General features: G+C 37.4%; 1 protein-coding gene across 3 annotated transcripts in view; it reads left to right on the top strand.

Moving 5' to 3' along the window:
* LOC149661126 (uncharacterized) overlaps nt 1–16,710 on the top strand; it is a 70,629-nt gene that overhangs the window by 14,621 nt on the left and 39,298 nt on the right. The window contains exon 1 of one of the 3 annotated variants that reach the window (XM_089842519.1): nt 9,293–10,095. The exons of 1 other annotated variant lie outside the window; for it this stretch is intronic. In XM_089842519.1, the coding sequence (XP_089698645.1) occupies nt 9,600–10,095 (496 nt within the window). In that variant the 5' untranslated portion in view covers nt 9,293–9,599. Of the gene's footprint in view, nt 1–9,292; nt 10,096–16,710 lie in introns of those variants that run through there. One more of the 3 variants, XM_089842518.1, reaches the window with a different exon arrangement.

The following is a 16,710-nucleotide window of genomic DNA, read 5'->3' as shown; positions in this document are numbered from 1 at the left end:
TTCCACATGGACACCAGTCTGTACACCTGGCTTCTAACACCACTATCTTCTGGTCTTTGTTTTCGTCCATCCCACATGGACACCAGTCTGTACACCTGGTTTCTAACACAACCATCTTCTGGTCTTTGTTTTTGTCCATCCCACATGGACACCAGTCTGTACACCTGGCTTCTAACACCACCATCATCCTTAAGGTTAAGACATACGCGGCGATCGGCTAGGGTTACGAGAAACGTCTAGCCTTCCAATGGAGGGGTCTTCCTCCAAGGTTCACGCAATTGCGATGTTCTTATCTACAGCCGCGATTCGAATCCCTTATATACTACCTATTTGAGTAAGTCGAAGCAACCGGCGTATGCTTCATTTCAAACGCCAATATTAGTCAAGTCTCTCTAGAATGTTTAATTGTTCTATATCAAAACGATGTAACGTTCAATAAGGCAAACAACTGACGAAGAAAATATTTAATATTAATTATATTTATTTTAATATTTAAGATAATCTTGTTTCTCATCTCAAAATTAATACGGAAAGAGTTAAAAAGCAGTCTATGTTTTTGTCTGTGTGTGTCCGTCCATTGTTACACTAGTGCGTCGCGTTAGCAGTTAGCCTTGTGTTGATGTGTTAAGAAATCATACAGAACCTTAATATTCCCTTTTTACATAATATAAAGTGAATGTGTGGAAGTATTTTTCGTAATTATGATGCATTTAGTAGTTTTGTAGCTTTAAAGCTCTGTTTCATTTTGATATTCCAAAGATTTTTTTTAATATTGTTATTTGAAATGGCTGTTTATATATTACTTAAGCTATACGACATCTGTATATAGAATAATCCTTGGTTTAGTGACTTCATGAAGAAACCTAAGACCTAGACTCCGGCGGGTAAAACAAGTATTATCCGCAATAGGCTTAGTGAAACAAAGTGTAAATAATTAAGGCCTGAAGTGAAGTAAACTTTTGGCTTTGATTTTCGTGTCTGAAATGAAGAGACATTAACGGTTCAGAGTGAGCCGAAAGTTAAATACACTCTTTAATAATCAGGTGAAGATTTTATAATAGAAGAAAAGATCATGGTGGCAATTAGATTAGTAAAAGGGCTAATGGTAAACGGGTAGTAGCTACAGACTTTTTATTCTCTTTATGGTGCGCATTGACTATTAGTGCGTCTGGGTATAATTTAGCTTTGGTGCTATTTAACGTTAACAATCATGTTGGCAAACTAAGAATATTGTTGAGGTGAGACGAGACGATTGTGTTTACACTGAAAACCAGTTGTGAATGTAGCTACCAGAATATAGGGTAAACAGCTGAAGCGTAGACTTCATTTCCTGTTCTTTTCCCCATTGACTGATTTCCATGTGTCCAAGATTTATCCTTATTGGATGTAAAATGTCGTCTACTTTACTGTTCGCTATGTTTGGAATACTACTTCAATATTTCGTAAATTTTTACTTCAAAAAAGTGAAATAACTCCATATCTAGGTAAATAAGTTTGTAGTAGTAGACCTCTTGACTCGGAGAGGTAATATTTTGGTTTTCCCAACTTGTTAAACTATAAAGCCGTATCTTTTACAGTCCACTTTACGATTGCAATTATCCATGACATTGCGTTCACTGCCCTTGTACGTGAGTGGCACCGTGGCCAGTTATTTTTATTAAAATACCTAGGACACAGGTCCAGTTTTAAAAAAATCCTTATTTCCAACACTGATCCATCTATCCTTCAAGCTTTTACAATCGCCCATTGTCTGCCTAAGCATGGATTTATAATAGAAGCTTACGCTTCCTTGATATTTCACTCACCTTAAAACGCGCACAACATTTATTCCTCGTCTGAAATAGTACCAGCCTGGCAAGCGCGTTTGTGACGTAGAATTTGAGGCAAATTCAGAGGGGGGGGTTGAAGTTTTTCACGTGATCGAGTAGTAATTTTTAATAGCGCGCGCGCACGCGCGCCGAAAGAAAAAGTTTGCCTCAATTTCTACGTCATCAGGCCCCCCAGTCCCCACCCGCGCGAATTTTTATGACATAAATGTGTTTAAAATCAAAATGCCCTACTGAAGGCTACAGTGAAATATCCATGAAGCGTAAGCTTCTATTATACATCCATGGCCTAAGTAAAGCAACTTAAGCCTTGGTCGAAACTAACATCTAAAATATAAATTAAAAAGGTATCTTATGTATAGAATTTCAACCGAGACACATAATTAAACGAAAATTAGACCCGCCAGAGAAATTTTTAATAAATATAGTGTTATATTTATTGAAAAATATCAAGTTAAAGTTTCAAGGCGGTGAAATGGCAAATTAGCGTCGTCTACTGTAGAGTAATGAACAACTAGCGTCGTCTGCTGTAGAATAATCTTTTGAGGTACTTACATTTTTAATTAAATTAACATACTTAGACTTAATTAATTTTGATGAAACTTGAAAAAGGCACACCTTGAATAGTTACTGGTTAATTTGAAAGTATTCCGAAACGTAACTTCGCTTTAGTTTTTAAATGATTCGATGTGCAGGAGCACCAAAAACCCCATGTTATTCCTATGGGAAAATCGGCGAAAATCTGTGAATTTTCATTTAACATTACGGGAGGGTGTGGGATCTTATCTAGAAGGGCCTACCGGCCCTCTAGAATTAAGACTTAATCTATTTTAACCAATTTTAAGTAATTTTAATTTAACAATGGACACATTTGTAAACAAGACTTTAACCTCTTAAAGGTTGCTCCAATATAAGCATTTCATTATATTTATTATTATTATTATTATTATTATTATTATAACTGAAGATGAAAAATGGAAACCCTTTTAAATTTATTTCCTCACGAATTTTTGCTTTCCCTTGAAGGAAATTCTCCATTGGTCATCTTCAGTTCGCTAGAACCACATTGCACGACTTTCAGTTAGTTAGAACCCCTCCATCTTTTTTGACCTAGCGGGGATTTGAAAATTGGCACTGTCGCTTCATTGTTAGTCTCGATGCTCGGTTTTCAGTTCGCTAGAACCCTTCTCGATGGAAGTCGGCCTTTAACCTTTTAGAAACAGCCTGTATATTTTATTTGTAATATATTGCTTAGCTTTGTAAACTACAATCTTCAAATGTGGAAAATTGGGAAACATACAGGAAGAATTCGTTGTGTCAATATAAATTAAACTTGGTGGCAACCATGCATTATCAGAAACATTTCTGCATAAACGATCCATTCTTCTTGAACTTTATGACTCCCTCCCTTCCTTCCTTCCTTCCTCCCTAAAGGGGATTAAAAATTTACGAGCTAATCTCTTTCGGTCTGCCTTTAACAAAATTTTAATTAACTTATCACCTAGGCAGCTAGGCTACACCGAACTCCATTAATTGTATGGAAGATCTAGGAAGATTAATGGGCTTCGCGAAAGTTAGAATCATGGAGCATTTTATCTTGTTTCTTTAATCAACTGTTTTAAATAATCCCTTATGAATTATCAAACGAATGCGGCATCCAAGGCTTAGCTTTAAGCCTTTGCTTCAAGAATAAAACTGTATATTTTAGGTTAGGTGTTACTGAATGATATGATTTTCAGTTTTTCACCATAGATAGGAAATTAATACGAGAAAAGTTCCTGACTTTAATAAACCGTTTCTCTCTTGGAGAGAATTCCCTAACGTTTTCTGGTGTTATTAAGGTTCGAGTTTACTCTCTTCTTTTTACCTCGATGACGTCACGGAGAGGTATTACACTGGACGAACTGTGTGTGTGTGTGTTTCTGTCATCGCGTTCGCAGTTGGAAAATCGGAGCAAACGTGTAATTCGCTGAAAGCAATTTTTGGCTTCTACTCCATTATCATCGTTTGGGTTAAGAAGTACTATGCGATCGGCTAGAGTTACGAGAAACGTTTAGCCTCCCAATTGCAGGTAGGGCTTCCACCAAAGGTTCACGCAATTGCGGGTTTTCTTGTCATTTATTGTGAATCAATCGCCTTATATACCCTAAATTTGCAGAAGTTGTTAAAGAGGCATACACTTAGAATTCAAACGTCAACATAGAGCTCTATGTTTAAAATTATTTTAGGAATAAAGTTTCTTAAAACGATTTAACTAGAATTAAGGTAAATTAATGACGATTAAAATAATTAATATCAATTATATTTATTTAATTATTTAAGAAAACCCTCAACTCGGAGAGGTTTATTTTGGTTTCCCAACTTGTTTTACTATCTTCACTCGGATTCTCTTCTTTAATCGGCAATGCAGGAGAGAAATCCTTTCGAATAAATCTTTCAGGATTTATTCTTTCTCGATTTTTCCCTACGAACTTTCTTGGGTCGTTTTTTCCCATTATTTTTTCCTACTAAGTTTCTTCTGGATGCTACTTTCTTCAAAAGATAAAGGAAAAGAATAAAATGTTACCATTCCCCTACCATCAAACTTTCAATCCACTTTCCTAAGAAACTTAAACTACTACTAGACCCTAGGCCTACGTGTTGAATTTTATTTGTCTATTTTTAAAAAGATATATCAAGTTTTTTCGATTTGTTTCACGTTTTCCGAATCTCTTTCCTTTGGGAAATTGGAGAAATTAAAGCCTATTTTTATGTGAATTTAAAGCCTATTTTTATGTGAAATTCTAAGCCTATTTTTATGTGAAATTAAAGCCTATTTTTATGTGAAATTCTAAGCCTATTTTTATGTGAAATCAAAGCCTATTTTTATGTGTAATCAAAGCCGATTTTTTAATGTGAAATCAAAGCCTATTTTTTAATGTGAAATCAAAGCCTATTTTTTAATGTGAAATCGAAGCGTATTTTTATGTCAAATCGAAGCCTATTTTTTATGTCAAATCGAAGCCTATTTTTTATGTCAAATCGAAGCCTATTTTTATGTGAAATCGAAGCCTATTTTTATGTGAAATCGAAGCCTATTTTTATGTGAAATTAAAGCCTATTTTTATGTGAAATTAAAGCCTACTATTTTATGTGAAATTAAAGCCTACTTTTTAATGTGAAATCCAACCCTATTTTTTAATGTGAAATTGAAGCCCATTTTTATGTGAAATCTTAGATTAGGGTTAAAAGTAACTAAAATAGCGAATTACTAAATTTTGGGTGTGGTCTTTTAACACTTATTGCGAATCAAAATGAAGCCCATAGTTTATAACTACGTATCACGCTCGAAGTCATAGAACCCCTTTCATATTTGTTAATAGTTTTTTCGGATCCCTCTTCCCAAAAACCCTAAGCCTAATGAATATGTACTTCCTGGCGAACCATAGCAGTAAGTGGAGCGCGCTTCAAAGCAAACCAACGTGATTATATTCTGTTTTGAAGAACGCGCGATACGCCGAGAGAGTTTTTCCCGGCATGGCACCAGGCTAAGGCTTAGCTAACTATGCCCAATGTTGTAAGACTCTTTATATAATTTTTTTCCCGCGCTTCTCGTTGTCATCCTACGGCGTATGTAAAGGGCCTAATGTGTCTTTACACTGAAGCCGAGGCTTAAGAGATGTTACCAGTTTTGTAACGAGTGAGTCGTCCTCTTTTAAGGCGATGGAAAGGAAAAATCTGGCCAAAATTGCGTTGGCGAAAGACATAAATCAAAGTTTGCGGGGTAGAGACGCGTAGCATCGCGAAAAGGATCTGGTGCTGGCTACGTTTTCTTTTTCGCTATAGGTCGGTCTTTTTTAATCCATTTCCCATTCTTCCTTATCCTAAATAAAGCCTCCGCGAGTCCACGACGAGCTACATTGTCCGGAACATACGTTGGCCGCGACACAGCTTTAGAGCCATCCGTGACTTAGCCAAAAAAAGGCACGGTTTTGGGAAAAGAAGGAAATAATGTCGTATATTATTACACAAAGACTCTCCAAGAATTTATTCATTTGTCCGTTGAATATGTAGTTGTATTTCAAAGGTTGTTAAAAACCAAGAAGTGATATCTAATTTATTAGGGAGAAGGTCTAAGATGATTAAGTATTCGCGCTCCATAGTCTCAGTCCCCCTTTCAAAATACAAGGGGGGACGTAAAAGGAGGCCGAGCTATTTCATAGCCTCTCCTCAGTCGGAAAATACCACGTAATTTTCGTCATTCGCGTCGCGCTAACGTGCACAGTTTTCAAGAACCAATGAGATGATTGCTGGTTGTAATTTAGAGGCGGCGGGGATTAACTCCGGACCTACTATACGTTTGGACTGGAGATAAAGCTGAAAATGTGGCGAATTTTTTAAACCTTCTCCCTAATAAACTAGATATCACTTCTTGCTAAAAGTGAGTTTTCAAGAACCAATGAGATGCTGGTTGTAATTTAGAGGCGGGGATTAACTCCGGAGCTACGTTTGGATTGGACTGGAGATAAAGCTGGAAATGTGGCGAATTTAAACCTCCCTAATAAACTAGATATCACTTCTTGCTAAAAGTGAGTTTTCAAGAACCAATGAGATGCTGGTTGTAATTTAGAGGCGGGGATTAACTCCGGAGCTACGTTTGGATCGGACTGGAGATAAAGCTGGAAATGTGGCGAATTTAAACCTCCCTAATAAACTAGATATCACTTCTTGCTAAAAGTGAGTTTTCAAGAACCAATGAGATGCTGGTTGTAATTTAGAGACGGGGATTAACTCCGGAGCTACGTTTGGATTGGATATAAAGCTGTAAATGTGGCGAATTTAAACCTTCTCCCTAATAAACTAGATATCACTTCTTGTTAAAACCTTATGACAATGTCCACTTTTGGATACTTAAAAAGAGTTACTCTTAAAGTATATTTTTGGGCTCAATATTTATGTATTTTTTGATTTTATTCATGATTATACGTAAAAAGGCTTTCTTTATACATATGAGATAGAAAAATCTGAGAAAAGATGATCCCTTTCGCGCGCGGCGCTTTCTTTAAGGCATCTTTTGGGCCTTGGCGTCTTTTAGATTCCTATTACCCATAACGTTATTGTGGGATATATATTGTCGCTATTTTCTAGGCTCGGTAAACACCTGATCGTTGCTCGCGACGGTTGCTTGCTCGCGTCTAGATTCTCTCTTCCAATGGATGGAGGAGAAAATCGACGCCTTTTCTTTTCTCGTTGTAAATAACAGTTGCCATAGTAACGCGGAAGATGGGAAATTGGAGAGAGATGCTCTGGAGCAAAGGAGACGATTATGTTGGGAGATGGGAGGGTAAAAACGCGCGCGCTCGTCCAAAAGTCATTTTGCGGTGCTGCCAGTTTGTTTCATAAAGGAATTTCCCGCCAAAATATTTTCGTAAAATAGCCAAGTATTGTTGAGTCATGATATTTGCCATAAATTTCAGTATAATTATAAATTCAGTGTAAAGCCCAGGAAGCATTAAGTAAAGCTAATCCTAACTTAATTTAATGAATGCGAAATGTTAATTGATTAATATCAGAAGGGGATAATAGGAGAAGGATAACACTCTGTATCCTCTTAAAACTTTAGTTATGTAACAACATGATTCTTCCCAGGCTCATACACCATTTTTGTTTGCTCTTCCGCTCATCAAATTTCAGATGGGCATCGCACCGTGTTAGGGTGAATTATATAACTGTTTGGTACTAAATCCTCGGCAATCAACCTGCAAACCTTGATTGTCTTGGCCTTGGACAAAAATCCACCTTGGCAAATAGTTAAGCGCTACTAGAGTAATGACGAGGGAACTATTTATGGCGTATGTGATTCGGTTTAGTATAACCTTGCTATAATAAATGTTAATCTGATGTTGGGAAGAATCATGTTACAATTACCCCGCTTTGTGCTTGTACACTTCTCTCGAAAATAAGTATTATATACTTCTGTTTATATGGAATTTGCAAACGGTCAAGTTGCCTAGCCAAATTTGTTTTTGTATACCGAACCAAAAACTGGATGCAATTTCGGTAAAAAAAATCCAATTTAACTTAGGAGCTTTTTTTTGAAAGGTTTCAAATAACCATTCACTCATCCTCGAAAGAAAATTCTTTTACGAAAATGAATATTCCCGTGTACATTTTTTGTCATCATGAAATTTCATACACGGTACACCCCCATTTATCTGTATACTCCCTTCCATGCAGGAAACGACTTTAAACCTCGGTATATATCAATGATCGCGGCCGAAATTACTATACAGGGTGTTTCTGCTAAGTCTGTCTTTAATTAAAGGACGTGTGTTCTTAGGGTGAAACTGAGTGAAAAGTGTCAAAGAAAATCATGGGGTCTGCAACGTTTATTTACGGAGGTTTGGGCTGACAAACATTGGACCCTAAAGCAAACTAAATTGTAACACATATCAGCCTTCAGTGGTCTTCAATCTAAGAACGTTACTGAACCTTCATCTAGCAGAAGTGTATACTGTTAAATGGGTGCAAGCATAAGTTCATAAGATATGTTCCATAAGTTTGTCACTGGTTACAAACTGGGGCTTGTCATGAAGTGACGTTGGTCATTGATTCTCGTAAAGCGACGCCTGGTGACTAGGGCGCTGTTAAAGGCTTAGTACAGACTAAATTGGACTAGATGGACTGCAAAATTAACCGAGTGTAATCTGCAATTCTCGCGTTGTCGTTCTCGAACTAGCTCGAGTTGTAAGTCTCCAGCATTACGAACTTGTATAGGTAGTGTCGTACTTATGGAACATATCTTATAAACTTATTGTGGAATTGTTCATACGCTACTCCAAATGTGTGACCACTTCCTGTTTTTAGTGGCCATGCATTGCTTCCTAGCCCATATCTCCGTTAACAAATGCTGTAGACCCCGTGTTCTTCGAGTCACTTTCCATGCTCATTTTTGACCCAAAAAAGAAAGCACCCTTTAATTTATGGCAGACTTTAGAGAACACCCTGTATAAGCAGGAAATCTGTAAAAATGGTAGAAAAAGATTCATTTGTCAAAAGTTGTAACAGAAGAGGAAGAAGCTGGTGGATATAGAAAAGAAGAGACGCAGGAAAGTTGTATAGTATAGTCCTTATTGGCCGGAAATAAGAGTTTCTGGAAAGAATGGAGAAAAGGGGAGATATCGGATAGTAGAAGAAAAAAAAATACGACTAAAAGTTTCTACCCCTCGGTTCAATTTATCCGTACCAACGTGAAGAAACCAATAGTGGGTGGTTTTGTAACCACCTTGTAACCAACTCCGTCACATTCCCTAACGTTACTTCGTTACTTCCTTCTTCTTGTCACCCCGAGAATGTCTCGATATAGTCAAAGTTGGACGTGAAAATCTGTCAGGCGGACGGACGGAGGATGAAAAGATGTTTGGGTAGCGAACTGCGAGGCGATACAATCCGCGTCCCTCTTTTATATATATCTCTCTGTTTGAGACTACACGCAGCATCCCTGGACCCTTGCCTAGTACAAAAATCCAACTCGGTTCTCATCCTTTAGAAGTCTTCTTTACGTAACACGGTCCGGGACCCCCAACATCTTCCCTCTCTCTCTCTCTCTACTTCCCCTAAAAGTTCTCCGACTGCCGAGCACTTTGCCTCGAGATTCTGAGCGATTCGCATCGTTCTCTCGCAGTTGGGACGCTGTACTATCCCGGGAAGAAAAACATTATCCTCTTGAAGAAATTTCTCTTTTCTAATGATTAAAGTGCTAAAAGCTTGAAGTATTTTACACGGCTTTTTAAGATGATGACCGCGTCGAGTTTACGATGTTGTTCGTCTTTGTGTTTAACGTGTAGCCGTGACGCTTGTTGTTGTTGTTCGGAATGCGCTAGCCGTTATCATTTGATCGCCGCGGCTTCGGGTTACGTTTCTAGCAGACCCGATTCGATTCGGCCAACGGCTTGTAGTCCTATTTACGGTTTACCGTCTACTTCGCTATGGTCGTCGTATTCGACGTCTCAGGCTGGACCCAGACGTCCCAATAGTTTACCCCTGATGAGGTCGCCCAACGGGGAACAGCCCAGGGATTCACCCTGTTGCCCCTTTTCATCTCCTCGTTCGGCTTACACTCCATCCCCGCGTCAAACTTACCGCGAGTTCCCTGGAAGTACACGTGGTTCTAATGGTAATACGGAAGTGAAAATGCCGTTTCCGGTGGTCGGTTTGAGCTGTAAATCAGCTGGAAATTCCCCCGCGGTTACCCCGGATGCGACTTCGGCTTCGAATCGCCCCATTGGAGGTGAGTTTTGGTTGAATTAGTCGTATACTTCTCCATCATAGCTCCGTCCTGCCCATGCACCAATTGTTAACGAGTAATGGATGACTCTTTGGTTATTATCTAACCGTTCTAACGGGATGTTTGGGACCAATTCGTCATTCCTAATCGGTATATTTCAAAAGTTTGTCTTTATACCGTACCGATGAAGTCTATGATAAGTTTAATGATGCGATGACAAAACTTTGACTTTATAGAGTGAAAGTTTGTTATGTCTGATGTGATGTAATTTACAAATTAACCATTAAGATTCAAGCGACCATAATATCGGAATTCATAATAAACCCCAAAGCTATAAGAATTATGAAAACGGATCCACAAATAACCTTGAAACTAAAAAAGCCTTTTTTGCAACTCATCTAAAAAACAGGGTTCATACAAACCTGGAAAACCTGGAAAAATCAGGGAAATAAATAGATGACAAAACCAGGGGAATTTATAATTTTTAATAAAATTCAGGGAAACTTGCGTCAAACAGGTACCGAGTAATTAATACCCTCCATAGGTTTAACATTACACTAAACTTTGTGGAGGCTCATAACTCTGGTTTCTACTAGAGATACGGCGATGTCCTTAGACTCCTTTTAGTATGTTATAGTCCTATTTGCCCCCATCCAATCATACTAAAAACTTGAGATTTCGTCAAACAGGGGCCGAGTAATTAAACAAAATGTTCGTGAACATTCCTTCCATAGGATTAACATTACACTATACTTTAGAGGATCATAACTCTGGTTATATTAGAGATACGGGGATGCCCTTTGATTATGTAATTGTCCTATTTACCCTTCCTCCTTCGTTAACATTTGCTCCATAGGATACTCCATAAACGGGAGAAACCTGGAAAACTCAGGGAAGTATATGGGGGGGGGAAACCTGGAAATCTCAGGGAAATTTGTTTTCCAAAAGGTGTATCAACCCTGAAAAAATATAGCGAAGAAATTGTCTGATGTGATGTAATTTACAAATTAACCATTAAGATTCAAACGACCATAATATCGGAATTCATAATAAACCCAAAGCTTTAAGAATTATGAAAACTAAAACACAAATAACCTTGAAACTAAAAAGCCTATTTTGCAACTCATCTAAAAAATATAACCGAAGAAATAGTAGCGTAGAAGTAGGCCTATATATGAAATTCCAGTGAGTTTTTATTTTCGGTAAGCTTTCTTTAAGGCCCCAAAGAAATCGACTTTTCGCCGCCCAAAAAACTTTCTTTTGCCGCAGTCTTTATCTTTTTTAAAATGAACGGAATTCCTCTAGAAATATATATTTTTTTCGTTGCCTGGCTATAGCTATAGCTAGATCCGCCAGATCTTATTTTCTCCTTTTTCGGGCTTAATATAATTTCCTAATACTCTTAGTATAGCCATAGCTTTGGCCCGTAATGTTAAAGCCATATAACCAAGCTATCTGAAACCGTTATGACCCTACCCCTATAGCCTCTCGTGTAACTTCCATTAAATTCGAAAGATACTTTTTCACGTAATATTCCATAGAGATATAGGAAGGAAAACACGGTGCGGAAAAAATAAACAACTTGGACCATGAAATGACCGTATACTTTCGAAAAACGCCTTGTAGTCATTTTGAAATTTATCTTATCTCAAAGGCAAAGTTCTGCGAAGTTGAAGGGCTTAATTAAATTTGTTTTCAAGCTTGAAGTATGTGTGTGTTTTTTTATTAAATAACACCAGATGTATATATTACTTATTTTCGAGAGAAGTGTATAAGCGCAAAGCGGGGTAATTTTAACATGATTCTTAACGTTTGTTGCAAGCTTACCAAACCGAACCACATACGCGATAAATAGTTCCCTCATTATTACTCTATTAACGCTGCTTAACTATTTGCCAAGGGGCATGTGCTTGTGCGTTTTTGTCCCACGTCAAGACAATCAAGGTTTATGTGTTGATTGCTGAGGATTTAGTAAATACCAAACAGTTATAGAATTCACCCTTGCACGGTGCGATGCCCATCTGAAGTTTGATGAGCATGAGAGCAAACGTAAAAGGGTGCATGAGCCTGGGAAGAATCATGTTACATAACTAAAGTATTAAGAGGATACAGAGTGTCACCCTTCTTCTATTATCCCCTTCTGATATCACATATAGCCGGGCGAGAAATTTGAATTTAAAAACGAAAATGTGATTTTATGGAAAATATAGCCTATTCCCGAGTTGACAGCGGCTAACTCTTCGTAAAATGCGTTCCTAAACAAAGAATCGGACACGTCCTAACATATCTAACTGGTTCCCATATTAACCCTGTAGAAATTCTTCATTTTATTATTTATGATTTTTCCTGATTTAGAGTTTATCGAATTTTGATTGTAATTTTCCATCTTTATGGCCTACTTATAACAAAGTATCCGATCCCTCAGTTAAGGGGTCCTATTTTGGACGTCATTTTCCTTCTCACCCAAAAACTGTCAATCTTTGATGTTCTCCCATCAACTTTCTATGTCCATGGACACCCCATGAACAAAAACATAGTCAAGAAAGACCCAAGTCCTTCGTACATCTCCTAACCTATTCCTTATTCATCGATACTACGTAAATGAAACTTCTTGGGGATGGAAAGCGTCTCAAAAAAGAGATGGGATTGGGGAAAGAAGACGTTTTGGGTGTAGTAAACCCGAGGGGCTGATCACTTCTTGTGAAATCGAGTGTACAAACGCCCATGAAATCAGATTTCCAACATCTTGAAATTTTTGAAATCTTGGGTGAAATTTTGAAATCTTGGGTGAAATTTTGAAATCTTGAAATCTTTAGAAATTTCAGTTGAAATCTTTGGAAATCTGACTTAAAATATTCGAAAATTTTAGTTGAAATTCGGAAATTTTATGAAATATTTGTTGAAATTTCTGGAAATTTTATGAAATCTTTGTTGAAATTTCTAGAAATTTTATGAAATCTTTGTTGAAATTTCTAGAAATTTTATGAAATCTTTGTTGAAATTTCTAGAAATATATGAAATCTTTGTTGAAATTTCTGTAAATTTTATGAAATCATTGTTGAAATTTCTGTAAATTTTATGAAATCCTTGTTGAAATTTCTGGAAATTTTATTAAATCTTGGTTGAAATTTCTGGAAATTTTATGAAATCTTGGTTGAAATTTCTGGAAATTTTATTAAATCTTATTTGAAATTTCTAGAAATTTTATGAAATCTTAGTTGAAATTAGGGATGCAACGATTCGTAATTTTTCGGAATCGGCCGATTCGATGCATCGGTCTCTAAAAAATCGGCTTCGGCCGATTAATCGGCCGAAGCCTCAAGAATATACATTTTAGGCATTAGTATAGGAGTACTACTTGTCAAAAATGTCTAAGGACAATAATTTATCTGGTTTGGTTTCCGAGATACCAGTTCATTTAGTTCAACACACATTTTGTCCATTCTTTCTGCTACAACTTGTTTTTGATTAGTTCTTTCTTTGCATTCCGGATAGGAAAAAATAATTTTAAAAGTGAGTTTTAATTTTCATTTCCTAAAAAAAGCCCTTTCCTTTCTCATCCTTTTAAAAACAAGAAGTAGCATTCAAGACTTCAAGTATTATTACTTTAAGTAAACAAGGGACTGCAGGAATACACGCTAGAGACAATGACACCAAACACATTAGAGGGATAGCTGACAATAATAAAATCCAGACTGTGATAGAGCGACATTGTTTGTGAAACGGGTGGGAACAAAGAGAATATACCAAGAGGAGCAAAACGTCTAGCCCGGCCACGGTTTTGGAGTAACTAGATCCGGTTTTTGTTTAGTGGCTTAGCCTTTTATTGGTTAAATTATGTCAGCTGCTTATTTTTGATGGTAGCAAAGGGTTGATCTCTGGTTTGACCGTTGACGTACAAAAGGTAATTTTTAAGTAGACGACACGGTCACGTGAACAACCGGAACTTGTTTCTCAAAATCAGTCCCGGTCCCTATTTACAAAGTTACCACTCCTCTTGGTATATTCTCTTTGGTGGGAAGTAGCAGTGAGCATAAATCGAAAGGAGAGTCAAAGATATAAGGCAAACTATAACGGCCGGGCACCATGGCTCTCCCGCGCACGTACCTCGGCGCACAGCCGAGGAGTAAGACTTCACGTGATCCGTTGAGAAGGAAATTCAAAAAGGGTAAACCCGAAAATACGGCTAGAGGCCCACACTAGACTAGAGAGTGCGCCACGCTCTTAGAGAGCGACTGGTACTGGTAAAGTTTTTGAAAGGGGGGCTGACGGAGAATTTGGCTAAATTACGTTATTCGTTAAATGGCAAACTTGTTAGTTCCTTTATACTAGCTCAAAAGATTAGATCTAACCAAAAAGAGTCGGCCGAAAAAAATCGGCCGATTACCTTAGAAAAATCGGCCGATTCGATTATTCGGCCAAGTGGCCGATTCTGGCCGAAGCCGATTCTTGGCCGATGCATCGTTGCATCCCTAGTTGAAATCATAAAACTTCTATGGAAATTTTGAAATCTCTGTTGAAATCATGAAATTTTTCCAACTTTGTTTGAAATCTTACGAAATTTTTGTAAAATTGTAAACATTTCTGAAGTTTTTCAAATCTTTCGAAATGATAGGGAATTTTTTTGAAATCTGAAAACGAGTGTACAGATCTTTTGAAAGTGATCAGCCCCTCGAGTAAACCATAGAGTAGAGCAGAGAAGTGCCAAGTTTTCTTCGCGTATCCAAGTCCTATATACTTTAGTGATGGGGGATTATTATTAAATTATCGTCTTTATAAGATGGCCTCGATATAATAAATCGAAACTGAGAGTTGGAGAGAAGAATATAGCTTCGAAAAAGAGGCTACTTTATCTAGCTGCTATATAGTCTCGGGGAAAGACTAAAGAAGAGGGGAAGGGGGGAGGAATCGTAGATCTTATTAACGTCTAGCTCTTCTTCCACTGATAATTATTTTCCTAGATAGGCCTAGAAGCCAAGATTCCCTTTGTATCGGAATAAATCGTTTGGAAGACTAGGCTTCTTGGGCTTCTGCTTTAAAGGAAAAGTCTAGGTAATACCAATGGCCTTTTTTACCTTTCCGAGTAACGATAACGTCACCGAGAGGTATTACACTGGACGTGTCTGTATGTGTCTGTCACCGCGTTCGCAGTTTGGAAAATCGGAGCAAAATTAGCTAGGGTTACGAGAAACGTCTAGTCCCCTCCGAATGGCAGGGCTACCATCAAAGGTTTAAGCAATTGCGGGCTTTCTTATCATTTATTGCGAATCAATCGCCTTATATAACCAAAATTTCCGAAAATTGTTAAAGAGGCATACGCTTGAATTCAAACGTCAACAATAGCTATGCTTAAAATTATTTTAAGATTAAAGTTTCTTTAAACGATTTAACTATAATTAAGCTAAATTAATGACGATTAAATTAATTAATATCAATTATATTTATTTATTTAAGAAAAACCTCTTAATTGCGTCTCGACTCGGAGAGGTTTATTTTGGTTTCCCAACTTGTCTAAATATAAAAGGAAAATATTAAATTATTACCAAATAATAAGGATTTAATTAATGTTACAAAACGAGGACTGCTGCGCCATCCGCCATTGGTAGCGTCTGCTATCCTGAACCATGACCTTACCCTTACCTCTCTCAACCTGTGGGAATTCAACCAATCCCGTAGGTGTAAGAGGTTCGGGCTAGCAGACTCCACTAAACCAATGGCGGATGGCATAGTAGTCCTCGTTTTTAAGACTAATTAAATGCTAATTATTTAATAATAAGAGATCATTTATTTATTTGGTTTTAATATTTGATTCCTTTTATATTTAGAAAAAGGCCATTCTTTAAGTTTTAAGGTATAATGTTACGTTACCTGAACTTTTCCTTTAAGGAAGTACCCCGCATGCGTGCGTACATGTGTGTAAGAAAAAGAAAAGTCGCCTTTTATTTTCTCTTGATTTCGGTAAAAGTCCCTGGAGAAATCTCCAGGAAAAGGACATCTATTTAGTCCCTTATTGACCCCTAAGGACGTTGATCTTGGAGATTTAACGCTCCAACGCCTGGAAGCTTCTTAACTTTGTCTTTAGGAAAGATTTCCTATCGGACATTCTCTAATATATTTCCCTCTATCTCCATAGCGGTTTTTCATTGCCATTGATTGTTATTGGTCTTTCAGTGATCTGCCTAATTGTTTAAGAGATATAAGGTCCCACCTGTTATAGAAAGGTTTATTTAATAGATACAGAGGTATATAATACATTTATCTTCGGGAGAAGTGTACAGCACAAAGCCGGGTAATTGTAACATGATTCTTCCAACACCCAACATCGGATTAACATTTGGAGATTTCTAAACTTAATCACATACGCGACATTAATTACTCTAGTAACGCGTAACTATTTGGCAAGGCGCATGCGCTTGTGGATTTTTGTCCCACGTCAAGACAATCAAGGTTTGTGTCTACTTGATTGCTGAGGATTTAGTACAAACTAACAGTTATGGAATTCACCCTAGCACGGTGCAATGCCCATCTGAAGTTTGATGAGCGGAACAGCAAACAAAAATTGTACATGAGCCTGGTAAGAATCATGTTACATAATTAAAGTATTAAGAGGATAAAGAG

The sequence above is a fragment of the Phalangium opilio genome, unplaced genomic scaffold (genome assembly GCF_054372755.1).
Source record: "Phalangium opilio isolate 3A_F unplaced genomic scaffold, DU_Popi_V2 ptg000070l_1, whole genome shotgun sequence".
Taxonomy (NCBI): Eukaryota; Metazoa; Arthropoda; class Arachnida; order Opiliones; family Phalangiidae; genus Phalangium; species Phalangium opilio.
Note: the sequence above shows the minus strand (reverse complement) of the source record. Positions and strands in the feature narration are given on the sequence as shown.